The following is an 18,945-nucleotide window of genomic DNA, read 5'->3' on the forward strand; positions in this document are numbered from 1 at the left end:
TCCTTCTGTTATATTTGATTTTTTATTTGATTTTTAAATTATATACATTAACTAAAAGGAAAAGACAGACAATACCACATGTTGGAGAGGATGCGAAACTGCCGGTGTAGACTATTATAACTACTTTGAAAACTGAGTAGCAATATCTACTAGACGTGAATAGATGCATAACCTATAAACCAGAAACCCTACTCCTCGATACAGCCAATAGAAATGTGCACAAATGTTCACCAAAAGACATGAATAAGAATATTTATAACAGCTCTATCCAACTGTCCATCAACAATAGAAGAGATAAATTGAGGTACATTCACACAGTGGACTACTCCCCAGCAAATATAATGAACAAACTACACATACACACAATAACCTGGATTAATCTCACAAACACATTGTTGAGCCAAAGAAACTAGAAAAACAATGACTGCATACAGTATGGCTCAATTTATATGAAGTTCAAAAACAGGCAAAAAAACACAAAAATCAATGGTGGAAGAAGTCGGGATAGTAGTTACTCTTAGGCACAGCAGGGAGGGCAGTGACTGGGTGGCATATGAGGGACTTCCTGGTTGCTGGTAATATTCTATTGCTTGTTCTGAATGCTGGTCTGTTCACTTTGTAAAAATTCATTGAACTGAATTTTTACGATTGGTGAATTTTTTTTTTTTTTAAGATTTTATTTATTTATTTTTTCCCCCCAAAGCCCCAGTAGATAGTTGTATGTCATAGCTGCACATCCTTCTAGTTGCTGTATGTGGGACTCGGCCTCAGGATGGACGGAGAAGTGGTGCCTCGGTGCGCGCCCGGGATCCGAACCCGGGCCACCAGCATCGGAGCGCGAGCACTTAACCACCAAGCCACGGGGCCGGCCCCGATTGGTGAATTTTTTAAGTCATGAGTTATACTTTAGCAAAAGTTTAAAAGAAAAACATGTTTAATTTAAAAATGTGCATTACTTTGGTAACATTTTAAATATATATATTTAAATTTTACACCTACAAAAGCCAAGCCTTCTTCTCATATGTGGATCTGAGAGAATCTTTTTTAATGTCTAAAATATGTTTTTGCTCTGACTAAGATGTTTCTTCAAGACTGCTCTACTATAAGCACCCTGAATGCCAGCTGGTGACATCTCCATCACATGGCAGCAGTAAAACTGTTTGCAAACACTGTGATCTTTAGAGAAAAAGGGTTTACTACAAACCCGATATAAAAATATTCTAAGGTCTAAATCTACTCCTGACTTCAGCAGAGGCTTCTGAGTCTTTGCCAAAGTAATAAATCTGCTAGAGCTTTCAGCTCAGTAAAAGTAAAACTTTCTAACAATGAGAGCTAGTCAAAGAAGGACACAGCCATCTCAATGCACTGAACACCTTCTATCTCTAGAAATAGTCAGGCAGAGGTTAGATGAGGCTTTGTCAAGGAGGAAAGATGTTGTGAAAAGAATACAAAATTTAGAATCATACAAATATAGATTGTAGTCCCAACACCTAGAGATTTGTTTCAAAATAATCAGGGGAGGGAATATGGGGAGATACAGATGATCAAAGGCGGCCACAAGTTAATGGCTACAGATAATGGGGGTTCACTGAACTATTCTAAATTTGATTTTTTCCATAATGAAGAATTAGAAGAGGTTTGTTCTGTATACTGAAACAACTTGGGCTCTCTCTTCCTGTTTTCTTTCTCTTCCACACTTTCCTTAGCAACATCATTTGCTCTCATGGCTTCTATACGTTCCATAAATTGATGCTCAAAAGTAAATTAAACATCTCTTCTTCAAACTTGCTCCTCCTCTCCTGTTTTCTCTTATTGGCATCACCAATTTCATAAACACTTGGAAACCTGAAGCTACCTTTTATTCCTCCCCTTCTCACAACCAATCAGTTCCACCTTCATTCCCCTCCGTCATATTGCTAAAATGTGTCTTTTACTGTTCTTCCATGTTCCCCACTGGCCTGGTTCAGGTTTTCATTGATTACTTACAATGTTGTGATTTCTGAAATTGTTTCCTCTCATTAAAAACAGTATTTTTTTAAACCAAAAACAAAAGCCTCTGTCTTTTCTTTAACAAAAAGCTACCTCACAGGACTATTAAAAAAATTTAGAGAGTTCACATCCTACTAGGAAGCACCTAGTAGAGCTCCTGGCATGTAACAAGCACACAAATCTTGGTTTTCTTCTTTCTCTATGCTCGAGTCTTATCAAACTGGCTTCCTCATTGAATCTCTAAATGTCCTGATTCTGTTCCTTTGCTATTTCTTCTACCTACACTGTACTTCCATCCCATCTCCCTGCGTCTAAAGCTAAACTATCCTTTTAACAGGCAGCTCAAATGTCATCTCATCCCTTCAACGAATATACCCACTTGGGACTAGAGACCAATCAAAGCTAGACACTCAGAGACTACAGTCTTATTTCAGGCTCAGGAACACAAACAACACTACACCCTGCCCAAGGAAGAAAGGAAAGCAAGTAGCTATAAACAGGCAACTGGGAGATGTGTATGGTTTTTGCCTTTCAGCCTGACAGTCTTGGCTCACTCACATTAGGAACTGGCAAACATAAGTGTGCTCCAAATTTTCCTAAACCAAATGTATAAACTAGATAAATCAGGAGTGATCATTTTCAAAATGTTTCTTCATTTATTGATCTTCAGAGGCACTTCAGTAGTCCTTTAAATAATGAGTTTCCCCGCTGCATTTAAATATCCTTACAAAAACTCAATTAGCCATACCTTTTACAGTGCACATTATTATGCAAGTACAGCACACTAATACAAAACTGCAAATAAGCTCGAAAGAAAAAAAAGTACAAGTAATTCAAAAAACTCTTAATTCTCTATATTGGTAAACTATGAACCTAAATTTCAATTTTTCTATTTTACTTAGACAATTCAATTGATACTACATTAAAAAGACAATTCATACACCAGGCTCCTCCACGCTTACCAAGGTTATACTGTCACATTATTTCTTGTGCGAGACTGTTTCCCTTCCAACCAGTGTGATACCACAACTAGCCCCACATGGTAAGCTCCTTTTCATTATTCAAGTTCTACTTCAAAGACACCTCCTCTCTTTAACCTGTCCCCATTGCTCAAGCATTTGGTAATTGTTCCCTCATCTGTGTTCTAAAAGCACTTTATACACACTTCTATTAGGCCACTAATCACCCTGTTTACATGTCTGTCTCTCTCTAGGTCTCCCCACACCTCCCCTCTCTTCCCAACTAAATTGTGAATTGCCTGAGGACAAGAAACATACATGGTAGGTAGTACAGAATAGTGGTTAAAGCAGAACCTAGAGCCAGACAGCTTGGCTTCGAATTCTGGTCTGCCACTTGCCAGCACTATGACCTTGAGCAAACTGACTTTAAGCCTCAGTTTCCTCACATGCAAAAGGAGGATGATAATTACAACTATCTCACAGTGTTGTTATAAAGACTACATGAAATAATGAAAAGTACTTAGCATCCCTCAATTCTCAGCTTCTTTTTGACAAGGCGGCAGTTTAAAGCAGTGTTAAGCAAACATGTTTTCCAGTCAGTACCTGGTTTTGAATTTTGGTTCTAAGAATTATTAGCTCTGAGACCTTGGGCAAACTACTTCAACTCTGAGAACTTCGGTTTCTTCATCCGTAAAAGTAAGATAATAGGGCTGGCCCCGTGGCTTAGCGGTTGGGTATGCGCACTCCACTGCTGGCAGCCCGGGTTGGGATCCCGGGCGCACACCAACGCACGGCTTCTCCGGCCACGCTGAGGCCGCATCCCACGTACAGCAACTAGAAGGATGTGCAGCTATGACATACAACTATCTACTGGGGCTTTGGGGGAAAAAAATAAATAAATAAAATTATAAAAAAAAAAGTAAGATAATAACTAGCACCTATCTCATCGGGGTTATTGTATGGATTAGATGAGAAAGTACACATAAAGCATTTGGCACAGTGAGGTGCTCTAGAAATATTTCCTATCAAACTTTCTATTTTTCTATTTTAAGGCTGGTCTCCTGGAGACATGTCAGACAGCAAACTCCTTCCCTTCTATATGGAACCATTTCAGGACTCAGCATTCACCATGCATGATGTTAAAGGTCATAGCTATTTGTTTTCCTCAGACTTCAGATACTACATGGCCATGATTTTAGTCACCATACTAACTGATTTTTTAAAAATTGTGTCCTTTGTGAGGATATCAAGTTGCAAGTGCAAGGAAATAAATTAACAATAGCCAGTATGCCTCCCTACCTTAGGTATCACCTTTCTACCTCTGCGTCATTAAGCTTTATAACTAAGGCTTATATCACACTGACTATATTAAGAAACTGACTTAAAGAAACCCATGGAGAATTGTTCTATTTATGGAATTCCTTGGTGTGCACTATGCTGACAAAGTCCATACTTGGGAGAATGATTTTAATTTCTGTACTTCTAAGGAGAAAAAAGTACTCCTGAGTAGTTATGAAACTAATAAGAACAAGGATGACAAATACTGTTACAAAAAAACTTTCCCCCCTACTCATCTATATACCCTCTACCTAACATGAAATGTTCACTTTTATCTAAACTCCCAATTCTGCATAGAATAATCAAGATCTAAAATGCTTCTCAATTTTCTGAAGCGGTTTCATATATATGCTGAACAAGAGTGATAATAGAGGCTGCAGGTCCCTCATAATAGACCTCAATAGCTGGTGACTCAAAGGTGAGTCAATGTTAACTGATATCCTACGCACCAGAGAGATAAAGTATCAAATGAGACGAGTTGCTCAGGGAACCAAAGTAATTCTCTTGACCATGTCTGATAAATCTCTCATCTTTTTATGTTCATCACAACCCACAGCATGAGGGTTCTTTACCATCGCCTATGATCAAGTAAATCTAAATTCTCAGCTTTCACAAAGCTAAAAAAGAAAGGGCAGAACCATGAGAAGTGTCCTCAAATCCAAACTCCTATTCCTTTCTACCAGCTTCCCCAACACACGCCTTTGAAAAAGAGAATATAGGAATTACCACTTTATACGTTTCTAGCATGTCTGTAAATTACATAATACTTTCACATACATCCTTGATTCTCATGACTCATGACAATGTATGGCATTGTAAGTCTTATTTTACATATGAAGAAACTAAGGATGAGGAAGTTCAAGTGGCTTTCTGTGATCACATAGTAAATGCTACAGTCAGAACTGCAACAGATCCACTTAACCCGGTACTCCTTACAACACTAAGGTGTACAAGCAATACCATAAATCAACTGAAAATAAAGTATATATCTAATATTCATTCAAACTGACTCAGAAAATAAAGCAATAGGGGTACTTCCTTTACATATGGTAAAAATAAATAAACTTCAGGTTAGACCAGCAGTTCTCAAATATTTTGTTCAGAGGACCCCTATATATTTTTAAAAATCATTAAGAACTCCAAAGATTTATTGTTTATGTAGGTTATATCTATTGATATTTACCACATTAGAAACTAAAAATAATGACACCTTTAAACATAAGAATACACAAGCTCACATTTCATTAGCCGTCAGGATGATGATGCTATCATACATCATGTAACTCCTAGAGAACTCCATTGTATACTTGTGAGAGAATGAGAGTGAAAAAGGCAAATAACATTTTTGTATTATTATGAGAATAGTTTTGACTTGGTAAACTCCCCCTGTAAGGGTTTTGGAGATCTAAAGGAGTCCCCAAACCACACGTTGAAAACCACTGAGTTAGAAAGTAACAACTCTTAGTCATGGCAATTCTTAAATTCTTACATTGTAACCCATTATCTTACTTTTAAGTACATTGTTTCTCACTACTAGATTTAAAAAAAAAAACTTGAAGGAAGGAAGGACTGTTTTATTTATTCTCTCCTACCACTAACTCTCTTTGCAGTGCATAGTGCCCTGGACAAAGATGGTATCAAACATTCACTGAATAAACTGGATCTCTTCTGAAGTTGGTGGATGGGGGAAGAAAAAACATCATAGGCAAAATTATCACCTCCCCACTATGGTAAAGATATGAACAATGAAGTATACAATACAAAGGTCTGGTCCTCTTAAGCCAGTTAGATGTATCAAGTAGACAAAAATTCCATTCCAGATATGAAGTAAGGAATAGCAAAAGATATGAACAAGAAAAATGAGGAGAAAGTAAATACTTTAAGGTTATAATTGTCCAGCTTTCTTCTCATTTTTCTCTATCCAAATAAAAGTAACACAGCACCTTCTGAAGTATAAACGATTTTAATATTACCTGTATCTCTACTTCTCTTAGTTCATGATTACCTAAAGTCAGAACTTATTAAATAAAAATATTTTTAAGATTTGTACCTGCATATTGGAGAGAAATCCCTCCATTAGACCTATGCATAAATAACAGAGAAGTGAATAATGCCACCTTATGTTTACATAATTTGTTTTCTCAACGAACTTTAAAAGTTTTAGATTTTTATTTCATTCAGTCTCAAAAATTACAAGTTGCATGACTTGCCCAAGGACACACTATCAACAAATCAATAGTAATTCCAGAAATAAAATAGGAATTACTCATCATCTAATCCTACTGTTTCAGGGCAAGAAGCTGAGTTACTTTCATGAGAAACCTTAAGAACACAGAGTATCTGGGGCTGGCCCGGTGGCATAGTGGTTAAGTTCGTGCACTCCACTGTGGCGGCCCGGGGTTCGCAGGTTCAGATCCTGAGTGCGGACTGACGCACTGCTTCTCAAGCCATGCTGTGGCGGCGTCCCATATAAAGTAGAGGAAGATGGGCATGAATGTTAGCCCAGGGCCAATCTTCCTCAGCAAAAAGAAGAGGATTGGCAACAGATATTAGCTCAGGCCTAATCTTCCTCACACACAGAAAAAATAAACAAATAAATCCATTAAAAAAAGAACAAAGAGGGCAAGGGGGATGGGGGGTGGGCACAAGGGGTGAACAGATGCATTTATATGGTGACTGACAAACAATGATGCACAACAAAAATTTCACAATAAAGAAAAAACAAAAAGAACACAGAGTATCCCCAAGGCTCCAACAATTATTACCAGAGGCTGGTCTAATAAATGCTTGTTGACTGGCATGAATCTCCAAATAACTGTGTCCAAATCCTAACTCTATAGTACTAAAAAATTCAAATATTTTGAGTAATTTACTCAAATATTTTAAGTAAGCAATTTACTAAAAAATGGCCTATAATTTAGATAAACTGTATTCATGGGCTTTATTACAGACTAACGATCGTCACAAATTTTCTCCTTACATTTCACTAATCTCAAATATCTGAATTAAATTCAATCTGTACTATTTACCACTCCAGCATTAATAAACAAAAGGATACATATTTGCTACAAACACTTAGTTAAATTCTTCCCATGTCAAGAGTTCGCAATTCCAGTCCGGATTAAAATCCAAAGTTAAATATTGAGAACTAATAACCTTTCCAAATAATAAAACAGACCAAATTAACACCTGTCCTAAATTTTACAGGAAATATTACACTTAATAATGGTGAGGAAAAAAATAAGATTTTCAGTGCATTATAAAAATAATTATCATACAATGAAATTAGCTATAACAGAATGGCTCTAACTTCAGCCACAGCAAGTTTCACAGGACTAAAAGCTTTGAATTATTTATTCGCTTGACCAAATGACTAAGGTAGTAAGACTGTGCAGTCAGTAACCACAATCATCCTTAGTAATGAGTATGAATATTACCTAGTATGCATGAAAGACTATTGTGTGAAAAGGACAAGTTAGCATACAACACAAACACCAGATGCACTATTTAGTAGATAATGATGTCTGCATGAAAAAGCTGTATCTAAGAACAGAACACAGACATTTTTCAAAATACAGATTCCTGTAGCCAGCCACTAAACAGAAATGATATCTCCCCATTACGGCTACTTAAGATTTTACAAAAAACAATAGTCACTTATAATTGCAGATTATACAGGTAGGAAATGGAGTTGATCCTAAGAGTAACACCATTTCTAAACATACATAGGTCTCAAATACCTGTTTAACTGGCACACACCTTACCAATGAACTAAGTACACATAACAGGTACTTAATACAAAAGAATAAACCCAACTAAACCATTTTTACCGTGCTAATCACAGTATTTTTGTTTTTAAGTACATACCAACAAGAACTAATTATGCTGGGGAGCAGGAAATTTTCTAGCTCTTTCATCAAAGTTATGCAAATCAAAGCACAGACATTTCAGTACTCCATCCACCATATCATCAGCTCCATTCTCCCTATAATACATAAAGAATTCATGGGCATAAATAACCAATGTGCTGATTAGAGAAGAAGGAAATACACGTTCTAAAAAATTCTGCTGATTTCACAAAAATAGTAATTATGCACCAGACTAGGCAAAATAAGTTTTATTGTTATTCTGCATCAGTCCAAGGAAAGTATAAATGTACAGTTTACTGATATTGACCTTTCCTAAAAGTATGAAATTAAAAACCAAGGCTTCTGGAGACCTCAATCAGAATAAATCAGTGTGTGTGGGGCGGGGGAGGAGGCATTCCTCTTCAATACTGGTTTTACAATCAGAATTGGGTTACATATCACCAGCATAACTGTGTTCATAATGACAACCTTCAAGATTAAAAAAAAAAAAAAAAAGGTTAAAATGTTCCATACATTCTGTTTAAGAAATTCAAAGAATTTTATTCTTTAGACAGACTGAATTCAAAATCCCAGCCCTTCAGCTACATGGCTGAGTGCACTCTGTGAAAATTTATCAAGAATACACTTAGGATCTGGACACACGCAAACACATGCATATGTATATTATACGTCAATAAAAAATTTGTGCAAAAAAAAAATTCCAGCATTTCAAGGGCTAATGTGGCTTTTTTATATAGGACAGTCGAAAGGTGATATTTAAGCAGGGACCTAAAAAGTGACAGCGTGAGCTCTTTGGCTATCTGTGGGAAAAACATTCCCAAAGAAGGTCTAGCGAAGGCCTTGTGATGGGCGCATGCTTGGAGTGTGAGAACGGCCAGGAGGCCAGAACAGACCAAGTGAGAGGAAGAGTTTTAGAAGATAAGGTCAGAGCTAGAGAGAATGGCCAGGAGTGCAGTCAAGCAGTGAATGAGTTAGACCCATACAAGCTGCCAGGAGGGATGCCATGTTACACTTACAAACCAACTTGCAGGGTTGCATTTATATTAAACTCCCTTACTTTATTTTTAAGGAGAAAGGGAGGCAGAGAGAGAGAGGATAAGAGAGGCACCTCAGGCTTGTATATGTGTCTTTGAATATAGAGTTAGGTGTATACTTCAAACTTAACACTGGGTATATCGGGGGGATGAAATTAAAAGGAAGAGGAGTACATTTTTAACTTTTTTATGCTCCTAAATACTATCTCAACATTTGCAAAAAACTGTCTAAATAAAAACCCCTAAAAAGATCAAAAGAAAAAATCTAGTAACTACACAAAGATGTTTATGGTACCATTATTTACATTAGTGAGAAACTGAAAAAAAAAAAATCAACAAGGAACTGGTTAACTTATGGTACTTTTGATCAATGTAATTCTAAGCACCTCCTAAAACACATGAAGTAGGTATATTTAGAAAACCCAGATATAACAAGTAAAAAAAAAAAAGCAAGTTGCTATCAGTGGGGTACCAACTACGATTCTGTTTTTATAAATTAATAACAAATTAGAATACATTTAGAAAAAAATGGAATAATAGTCCTCAGATTTTAACAGTTTTCTTTAAGAATAGATATTACAGGAGATTTTTCACTTTGATATTTCATATTTTCTGTTTGAATTTTTACAATGAGCTTATCACTCATTTGAAAGGGGAAAAAATTTTAATGTGTCACCTAGCAAATGTCTGACGTGACATATCTCTAGTAAAATGTCTGACAAATGCAGGATAATCAATAAATGTGTATATTCAATTAGTTACTGAAGGAAAGATACATTTATTCAGTAGGTATCATATATGTGACAGTTGTTATCTCCAATTAGATAGAAATTATTTCCAGTTCCATTTCACAGGTATGGAAACAGACTAGTGAAGATATGGCCTTTTGTCCAGGGTCTCTTGCTGGGTATCGTGCTCAAGTCAGGTGCACATTACTCCAAAGCTCCATCTACTGGAATAGACAATTTAAGTACTTCTCTATAGCCTCAACCCAAAAGAATGATATAATTCCATAGTCCTGGCAGTCTCTACTTAGCACCTGTAGTTCTACTCATCTGAAGGTAAATAATTAACACTTACACCTCATTTTTCCCTAGTACAAATTTGCTAAGTATGTGGTTTTACACCAGTCTTAGCAATTTGGCAAGAGAGATTTTGAAACCACTCTGTAAAACTTCTGCTAATGACCAGGTAGTTACTTTATGACTTTTCAATGAAGTGTGATGTGCTCTCATGCCATGCCAAAAGTGTCTGGTAGATCCCACGACTCTAGGAAGGAACAAAGGGATTAAATAGCACTTGTTTCCTGGTGACACTGTTCTGAGAAAATGGAGAATGTGGTGGGAAGAAATCTTGGGTCAGTATTTAACTTCTAAACGACGTATTTAGTGGCAGAAACTCTAACTTGAAATGTCACATATTCTTAATGAACAACTGATTCAAAACGTCTCAGCCTGCTATAGGGAACCTTACCAAGAGAGAAAAAATAGAGAGACAGATTACACTTTCTTGGATAGAGAGGGGTTTTTTAGAAATGCATGAGCCATATGAATCCTGTATACATTCTAAGAAGGCCAGGAAAATTATGAAGTGCTTAATATTTATTTTGGCATGTTAGTTTTAGTTATATTTATATAACAAAGTTGTATCCTTCCGTCTGTGCTTATTATTTAACTGGAGTCTAAGGATCCTAGACAGGTTTCAAGGGGACTATAAATTTCATGAAATCAAATGAAAATTTGTTTATGCATTTTTCTACAAAGAGTATCCACGGTTTTCAATAGCTTTGTAAAAAGACAGGACCCTCAAAAAAGAGGTTTAAAAGTAACTTTCAAGGTAGATGCATATATGCTCCTTTTTCATAGGCAATTTAAGCATAGTTTGTTGTTTGAGGGTTTAGAGCAGGGGTTAGCAAACATTTTTTATAAAGGGCCAGATAGTAAATATTTTAGAATCTGTGGGTACATATGGTCTGTAGTATATGCTGCTTCTTTTTTGAACAACTTTAGATGTAAAGTTTAACAATGTAAAAACCATTCTTAACTCATGGGCCTAACACCAGCTTGTTTGTAAACCCCTGGTTTACAGTAACAGTTGGTTTATCTCTACAGAAATAATGCAACATGGGCTTTGGGAGTCCACCACTTTTTTTTTGGGACTTTGAGAAAGTCACTAACCCCCTCTAAGTCTCAAGTTTCCATATCCTTAAAAATGAGATACCAACCTCTCCTACACAGTGGTTTTAAGTGAGATAGCAAGTGTATGGAACTGCTCACACGGTGCCTGGCATATTTAGCAAACTCTTTTTTTTTTTTAAAGATTTTATTTATTTATTTTTCCCCCAACGCCCCAGTAGATAGTTGTCTGTCATAGCTGCACATCCTTCCAGCTGCTGTACGTGGGACGCGGCCTCAGCATGGCCGGAGAAGCGGTGCGTCGGTGCGACCCCGGGATCCGAACCCGGGCCGCCAGCAGCAGAGCGCACACACTTAACCGCCAAGCCACGGGGCCGGCCCAGCAAACTCACTTTTTATTATTCTTGCCTCTGCCTCATATGATACATAATTAGTAATATTTGTAAGTCAATATTAATTGTTTGATCAGGCATGCTCCAATACAATCTACTTTATAATGATCTGCTTTGGCTATTTCCAGGAACAAACCTGGACTTTCTTGGACAGACAACAGACCTGTACATTACCAATTAGAATCTAACAGTCTCCTCATAATTACTCTTCTCCCTTCAATGTGTAAATCAAATTTCTAGAGCAAAGATTTAATTTATTAATACATTATTTTCCATCTAAAGTATTTCAGATACTTAAATCACAACAATCCAAAGCAGCTTAAGAAAATTCAACTTGCAAGAAGTAAAACCAGCACTAAACTGGAATATTCTTAGGTGTACTAAGGAACCTAAGGCCACAAATATTATACAACAGAAAGTAATCAGGTGTTAGCCTTAGCAGAGAAACTGATCTCTCCTCTTCCTGTTTCTCATAAAACTGAATCCAAATGCCATTATAATGTGTTTTAATTGTTCTTTGTTTTCCCCCACAAAAACTAACCAGCTTGAGAGCATGAACCCATGTTACAACCATTTTTAACACCTTCACCATAACCACCAAAACACAAGCTATAGTAGTCCTCAGGAAGTAGTTACTGAAAATAAATGACTATTTTAAAAACGATTTAATTATTTATCTCTAAGACAATGGTCTTTCAATTCCATTTATATAGAGATATTCATCTGAACAGTAGTACAAGAAAAAGCACAATAGATAAAAAATTAGCTACTACATTACATCATTACTCCAAAACAGCTAGAGTGATACACTAATGTTGTTGTCTCTACTCTCCCAAAGTCAAAGTATCAAAGGTTAGTTATATTTCCTATTAACCTTAGTAAGTAAAACTATGATTCCCACAATCACTATGGAATTTTAGTAGCTATTTTAAAGTATTTCCCAGTCTAAGTAAAGACATCTTTTAAAAGTTGTCCATATATAGAAAGAAAATATGAAAGAGTAAATGAATAAATACAGTACATTACACTTAACCTTACAAATGATTTTACCAGCTTTCAGCGAATTTACTTTGAAAGTTTTTAAGACATGGATTACTCAAAACCATCTTTACCCCAAATAATCAATAACATAAAAAAGCTATAATTAACATTAAGAATAAATGTTTTTCTTCATCTCAGAAGACAAAGGAAGAAATAATTGAATTATAAACCACATTATAGAGTATGAGGCTTTCCAGACCAAGCCTAATTTAGTTCTCTGAAATTAATGGTATATTTAGAGTAGATATAGATAAATATAAAGATGCTAAAAGGCTCTATCTAAGCACAGCCCTGTCCTGGCCTTTAGTGGGGATAGTGGTCCTCCCTGATCTCCAGTCACTAAGAATATTTGAAAAATTTCCACAAATATGTATCAGAATGTTTTTCAGGAGTAAAAGAACAAAACAGTTATGACAAAAATAGTCATGTTCAGAAGACATTCCATGAACCTGAAAAGTGAAGTTTTCCCCAATATTTGTTCCATACTCATTCATTAAATTCAAAGTGTCAATAAGTAGATACCCCCTTCTTCGTAGATCAGAGAAAAAAATGCTTATGTAGTTTAATTAATGATCCACCTCACACTAAAGCAAAAATCCACCAAACTCAAATGAAAAGCAGCCACTATCTACTTACTATCTCTATACTGTAGAGAACTGGAAAACGTTTCAAGAGATTTTTTTTTTAATTTCTGGTAGAATGATTTTTTTAAATTCAACATTATATTTATAATGTCTTTTATAAATAAAATTGCTCAATGAAGGTCTCTTCAAAGATATAATGTTTAAAGAGGGATAAAAATTATCACCCTCTACTATCCAGCTATTAACTCTTCCCATTTAGTAAGGGTCTCAAATTCATGTAACGCCAGGCCAGTACCATCAGTAAGTGTAGCAAGCAGATAGGGACTATAAACTAGGAGTAAGAGCTTCCTGCAGCTGCTACTAGACTCTGTCTCTCTATTCTATTATTGCTATGAGAAATGCAGGCCTGGTGCTATAAGATCTTCCAATTTTTCCTAAGAGAAGCCAGAAACACAAATAATGCAGAATCTTCTGTTTTTAAATGTTGGCAATTAAGAAACAAAACACCACAGTGCAGGCCAAATAAAAAGTACCTGCAAAATGAATTTAGCCTTTCAGTATACAACCAGTGCTAGGTACATAGCAATAATACTTGAGGAACAGAAGCATCAGTAAGAATCTCAAACATTTGACTCCCAAATCCTAAACTCCCCAGGACTAGGACTCAGATTTCACATTGAAGATGGATTCTCCATGTAGTCAAGAACACTAGTGGTAGTCTTTCTGTTTTGAAGACTAATTTTGGGGTTAATTTTAAAAAAATACTACTGCTTTGGGGCTGGCCCCGTGGCTTGGCGGTTGGGTGCGCGCACTCCGCTGCTGGCGGCCCGGGTTGGGATCCCGGGCGCGCACCAACGTACCGCTTCTCCGGTCATGCTGAGGCCGCGTCCCACATGCAGCAACTGGAAGGATGTGCAGCTATGACATACAACTATCTGTTGGGGCTTTGGGGGAAAAAATAAATAAATAAATATTAAGAAAAAAATACTACTGCTTTAATTTACCATTTTAAAGTATACATTTTAAGGAAAAAAAACAAGGTTGAGGTGGCTGAATTTAGAATTTTATTAGTCAAATTAGAATTATAATATGTAGAAAATGTATACATATATAACTCATTTAAAAAGAAATTAGGATGTTTTACAAACTATGTTAGTTGGGTAAAATGAAGTGTCAAACAGCTGGATCCTTAGAAAGCAACCATTTGAGCTCCTCTGCATCTCTACATGAGACATTAGGAACTGGCAGTCCTGATGGGCCACTTTCTCTATAGCAATATGAAAATGGAAAAACAAATGAAGGAGGAAAGAAGTGACAACAATGTTAATTGGCAAGATATTTCTGTTATATAATAATTAAAAGTGCCCAAGAATCCCAAGACTCAATACTACAATTTTCTTTACTGCTTTACCTCTACTAAGTAAATTAGATGGCTAAAAAGGATAAACTAGTAAGACCTTCTATTTGGAAACAAAATCCGGTGGATTAAAAAAGAAACACTATGTGGGGCAGCACTCAAAGATTTAACCTTATGATTTAACCTTAAAAGGATCCTTTCTCAAAATTTCCAATTTAAATTAAAAAAAAAGCTTACAGCCACACTCTTCTCAGAGTCCTCAGTTAATTTGGAAAGATATCCCCACATATGTATTATATGGATTTTATCAACGGCATACTAAAAAAAAAAATCCCTTAAGAACAACGTGGTATTGTTTAAGGAAAAAACGGCAGCCTGGCTTTATCAGAGCTGAATTTCACCACTTGACAGCTGTATGACTTTAAGCAAGTTATTTAACTACTCTGAGCATTATTCCCTCATCTATAAAAAAAGGTAGACACCAGCTACTTTAATTCTCATTATGACAATTGTGATACATCTTAAATGTATTTTAATTCATTCTCTTAGCTGCAACTTGAATCCACCTGACAACATCAGTAGTTTAAAACACTTCTGGCAGAACAGCTACACAGATAAGAGAACTCAACACTTCCTGAAGCAGCCCTTTTCATTCTCATACTTCCATTACTTTCTTTTACTAAACTAAAATCAGCTTCCTAGTTACTTCAACCCCATCAATCACATTCTAGATTAAATCTTAAGTATAGCTAATTCAATTCTTACTAAACTCTAAGCTCCATAAGGGTTGAGGCTGTTCAGCATTTAAGCCCCAGCATCTTGAACAATAAGCATGTAGTAGGTGTACAATAAATATCTCCAGATTGAGTGATACGTTCTGCACAGTATTCACTGACTGACCATGGAAATGCCTTCTAATATAAACAGCACAAATGTGTACATTTCTGGAGGTGATCATTTAATGTTTAAGGCTTAAAAGGTGAAATATCATACATAATCAAACACATGCTGTTTTTTAAAAATCTCTTCGAATATAGTAAATGAAAGCAATTTTGCTCTGTTTTAAATGGTGATGCTATTCAATGATACAGATGATAAAGTTCCTTCAAAGCAACAAACCTATTAGGGGCTCCGTAACGCCTATTCATAACTTCCTTCAGATTTAACTGAATTCTAAGTCTATATTAAAAAAGAAAACCCTCAAAATGATATCCAACCTCACTGCCACTGGCTATTCTGCAAATAACCCCCAATTATAATAACTTAGCCACATTTTATATCCGAAAGTTAACCCAGAAAATATCAGAATTGAAGTTGTGAGAGAATATCAAAATCTGTAACAACTTTTTCTCATGACTTTCTTAGCAACACACTGCTATAAATAGACATCTTACTGCTTAAACACTAGAATTCATTTATAATTTAGTCACTTATATTCCAGAGCTTAAAGAAGAGGTTTCACAAAGTATGTTCTACCTCACAGAACAGGAAATCAAACACAGTGAACAACCGGTTCACCATCCTCTGCAAATCTATGGAAATACTTCCATTATAAAGTAAATTTTTCCTTTCACTCGACAGTTTTAAGCAGTCACTCTGTCCTATTAGCCTAAACAAAACATAATTAGTAAGGTAAATCTGCCACATACACAAGTCAATAAGCCATCCCAAACCCAAATATAAAATATTTCTGGATTATCTGGGTCACAGATGCTAGAGACTGTGGTAGAAAATTAGTGATCTAGAAATAGGCAACTTCTACTAAAGGGCACTAGGTAAGGCAAATACCAAATTGACATAATTTTAAAATAAAGGACGAAATCCAAAAGAACCCAACATTTTAATGAACACAAAATTAAAGACAGAAAGTGAAATTAAAAATTCAGCTGTTTTAGAATAGCCATGTATGACCCTTTCCATTCCAACAACAAGCCTTCCCAGACCAAAGTGGATGAAGCCTCTAGCCCTACAGAACTTCCTTTCCTCTTCCACTTCTTCTATGATATTAAAAAAGACCTCGTACATTAATCCAAACAGTATACTATATAACATTAAGCCACCAGATACAGGAGGGCTTCAAAAGTTAAAATCACTACCTATCATTAAAATACTACCTGCAGGGTGATTTCAGGTACTGCGCCAGGAACCTAAAGCCACAGAGAGTTGAAATGAGGGGCAGAGTCTGGGTCTGTGTTCCGGAACCCTCCCCAAAACACTAGATGACATTAATACAAAATGTACAGGGAACTACAACAAGTACAGGCTCCCAACTCTTTTCCAATTTCCTGTGTAAAATTATCCTCTACAATACCTACTGCCTGTGCCCTGAAAGTTGCCAAAGCATCACAGCAAAAGCGGCCTGAAGTTGCAAAACATCACAGCCCTGGGCTACCAGCACATTCTTCATGCTTGTACTTTGTGTCCAGGAACAATTTCTCAACGTGGCCAAGGTGACGCTGCAGAGCTGCCCTCAACGCAGCAACGACGTATAGGAATAGTTTGCCACAGTCCCAGAGCCGACTCCTGGGCTGAGGGTGGACTTCCCTTCCACTTTCAGCACGCGGCGTCCACCCACGATGACGGCACCCTGGGTGCTCAAGAACACACGAAAAGGTTTCTAGACCATATTTATGCCCTTTGGAAGCAAAAAATGTGTGCAGCCCGTACTTGCCTTTACCTAGGGCCCTGCCGGAAGTGGGACGATCCCGGGGGAGCAGGCGCTGGGGATAAGCCTCGGCCCTTCCCACTCCGTGCAGGCAGCTGCCTCCCGCCCGGGCCCGGCTTCCCAGCCGCCAGGCCCCCGCGCCCGTGGAAGCCCGTCCCCCGCCTCCCTCTCACCGGATCTTGTAACTCGGGAGGGTGTGCCTGCGCTTGATGACTTTCTTGAGCTGGTTGACGATGATGGAGGTGAGCTGGGGCATGGGCCGCCCTTCGAACTGGGAGCGCACCTCGAAGTCGATCAGCGGGTCCTCCACGAAGGAGAAGAACCAGTGGGTGAAGGGCACGCGGGTGAGGACGAAGCGCAGCCGCCCCACCACGCGGGACAGCTTGACGAAGAGGTAGGCGGACTTGCCGAAGACCAAGTCCACGTCGATGGCCAGGTGGAAGCCCCCGTTGTACTCCACCTCCGCCTCGAAGGCCAGCTCCTCGGGGGAGGTGGCGGGCAGCGCCTCCCCCTCGGGGCCGTCGGGCTCTCCGGGCGCCGAGGGCACCACGGGCCGGAGGAGCCGGATGGTCTTGATGAAGGGCACCGTCTCGCCCAGGAACACGTCCCGCAGGCTCAGCCCCTCCAGCAGGCGCCCCGCCGTCTTGGTCTGCAGCAGCTCCTCGAACTCCACCTTGATCTTCTTGGTGACCCAGCGGCGGGCCAGCGCGGTGTCCCGCAGCTCCCGGAATAGGAACAGGATGATGGCGTTGAGGAAGTAGCAGGTCTCCCGCGTCGGCGGGGCGGGGGTCTCGGGGGCCGGGGCCGGGGTAGCGCCGCCCTCGGGGGGCCCGCCCGAGGGCTCCTCAGCCCCGCCGCCGCCATAAAGGTACTCCCTCAGGGCCAGGCCCGGCACCGGCTTGAGGTAGTGGAAGCCGTCGCCGGCGCGGGCGGCCTCGTCTGGCGGCGGCTCGGGCTGTTTGCGGTAAAGCAGCAGGAACTGGGTGAGGAGGGTGAGGAAGGAGCCCAGCACGGCCGACGCCAGGATCATGAGCAGCAGCCCCATCCCGCCAGCGCCTCCGCCGGGGCCCTGGCGCCCGCGCCCACAGCGCTGCTTTCCTCACGCCGCCGCCCCCGCTGCCTCCATCTTGAGGACATTGGGCGGCGGGGTCGGGCGAGCGGCTCCCTGGGCCTCGTCGGGCGGCTGCGGCCGGCGCGGCGCGGCGCCCGAGCCCGCAGCGGCCCCCGACTCCTCAGACGCTCCCCGCCGCGGCGGCTGTGGCGGCGGCGGGGGCGGGAGGGGGCGGAACGGCGCCTCCCTCCGGCCTCCGCTCATTGGGCGCACAGCGCGTGTCGTCAGGGGCGTACTCGCTCCCGGCGGCGTCGCCTGGCAGCCGGCGCCCGGGCGCGCGTACGCTGGTCCTTCACCTCTCCGGCGCCCTTCCAGCCCCGCCCTCACGCCTCCGTTCCATTCCCCGCGATCCACGTGGCTGTCACTTCTGGAGCCGCTGTCGGGATCTGGGAGGATAACTGCAGCCACCAGTTGGAGGATAAGGTGGCCGGGCGGAGATGGCGTGGCGCGTTCTTGACCCCGGTCATCCTG

The 18,945-nt window shown here is 39.4% G+C and overlaps 1 protein-coding gene across 1 annotated transcript in view; it reads right to left on the minus strand.

The window, feature by feature from the left end:
* The window catches only part of PDZD8 (PDZ domain containing 8), an 80,381-nt gene extending 61,815 nt beyond the window's left edge, over positions 1–18,566 (minus strand). Inside the window, exon 1 of the mRNA XM_004428115.3 lies at positions 17,537–18,566. Coding sequence (XP_004428172.1) covers positions 17,537–18,408 — 872 coding nt within the window. The 5' untranslated portion in view covers positions 18,409–18,566. The remainder of the gene's footprint in view (positions 1–17,536) is intronic.
* Positions 18,567–18,945: the final 379 nt, after the last annotated feature.

The sequence above is a fragment of the Ceratotherium simum genome, chromosome 6 (assembly GCF_057802395.1).
Source record: "Ceratotherium simum simum isolate JZ-2026a chromosome 6, ASM5780239v1, whole genome shotgun sequence".
Lineage (NCBI taxonomy): Eukaryota > Metazoa > Chordata > Mammalia > Perissodactyla > Rhinocerotidae > Ceratotherium > Ceratotherium simum.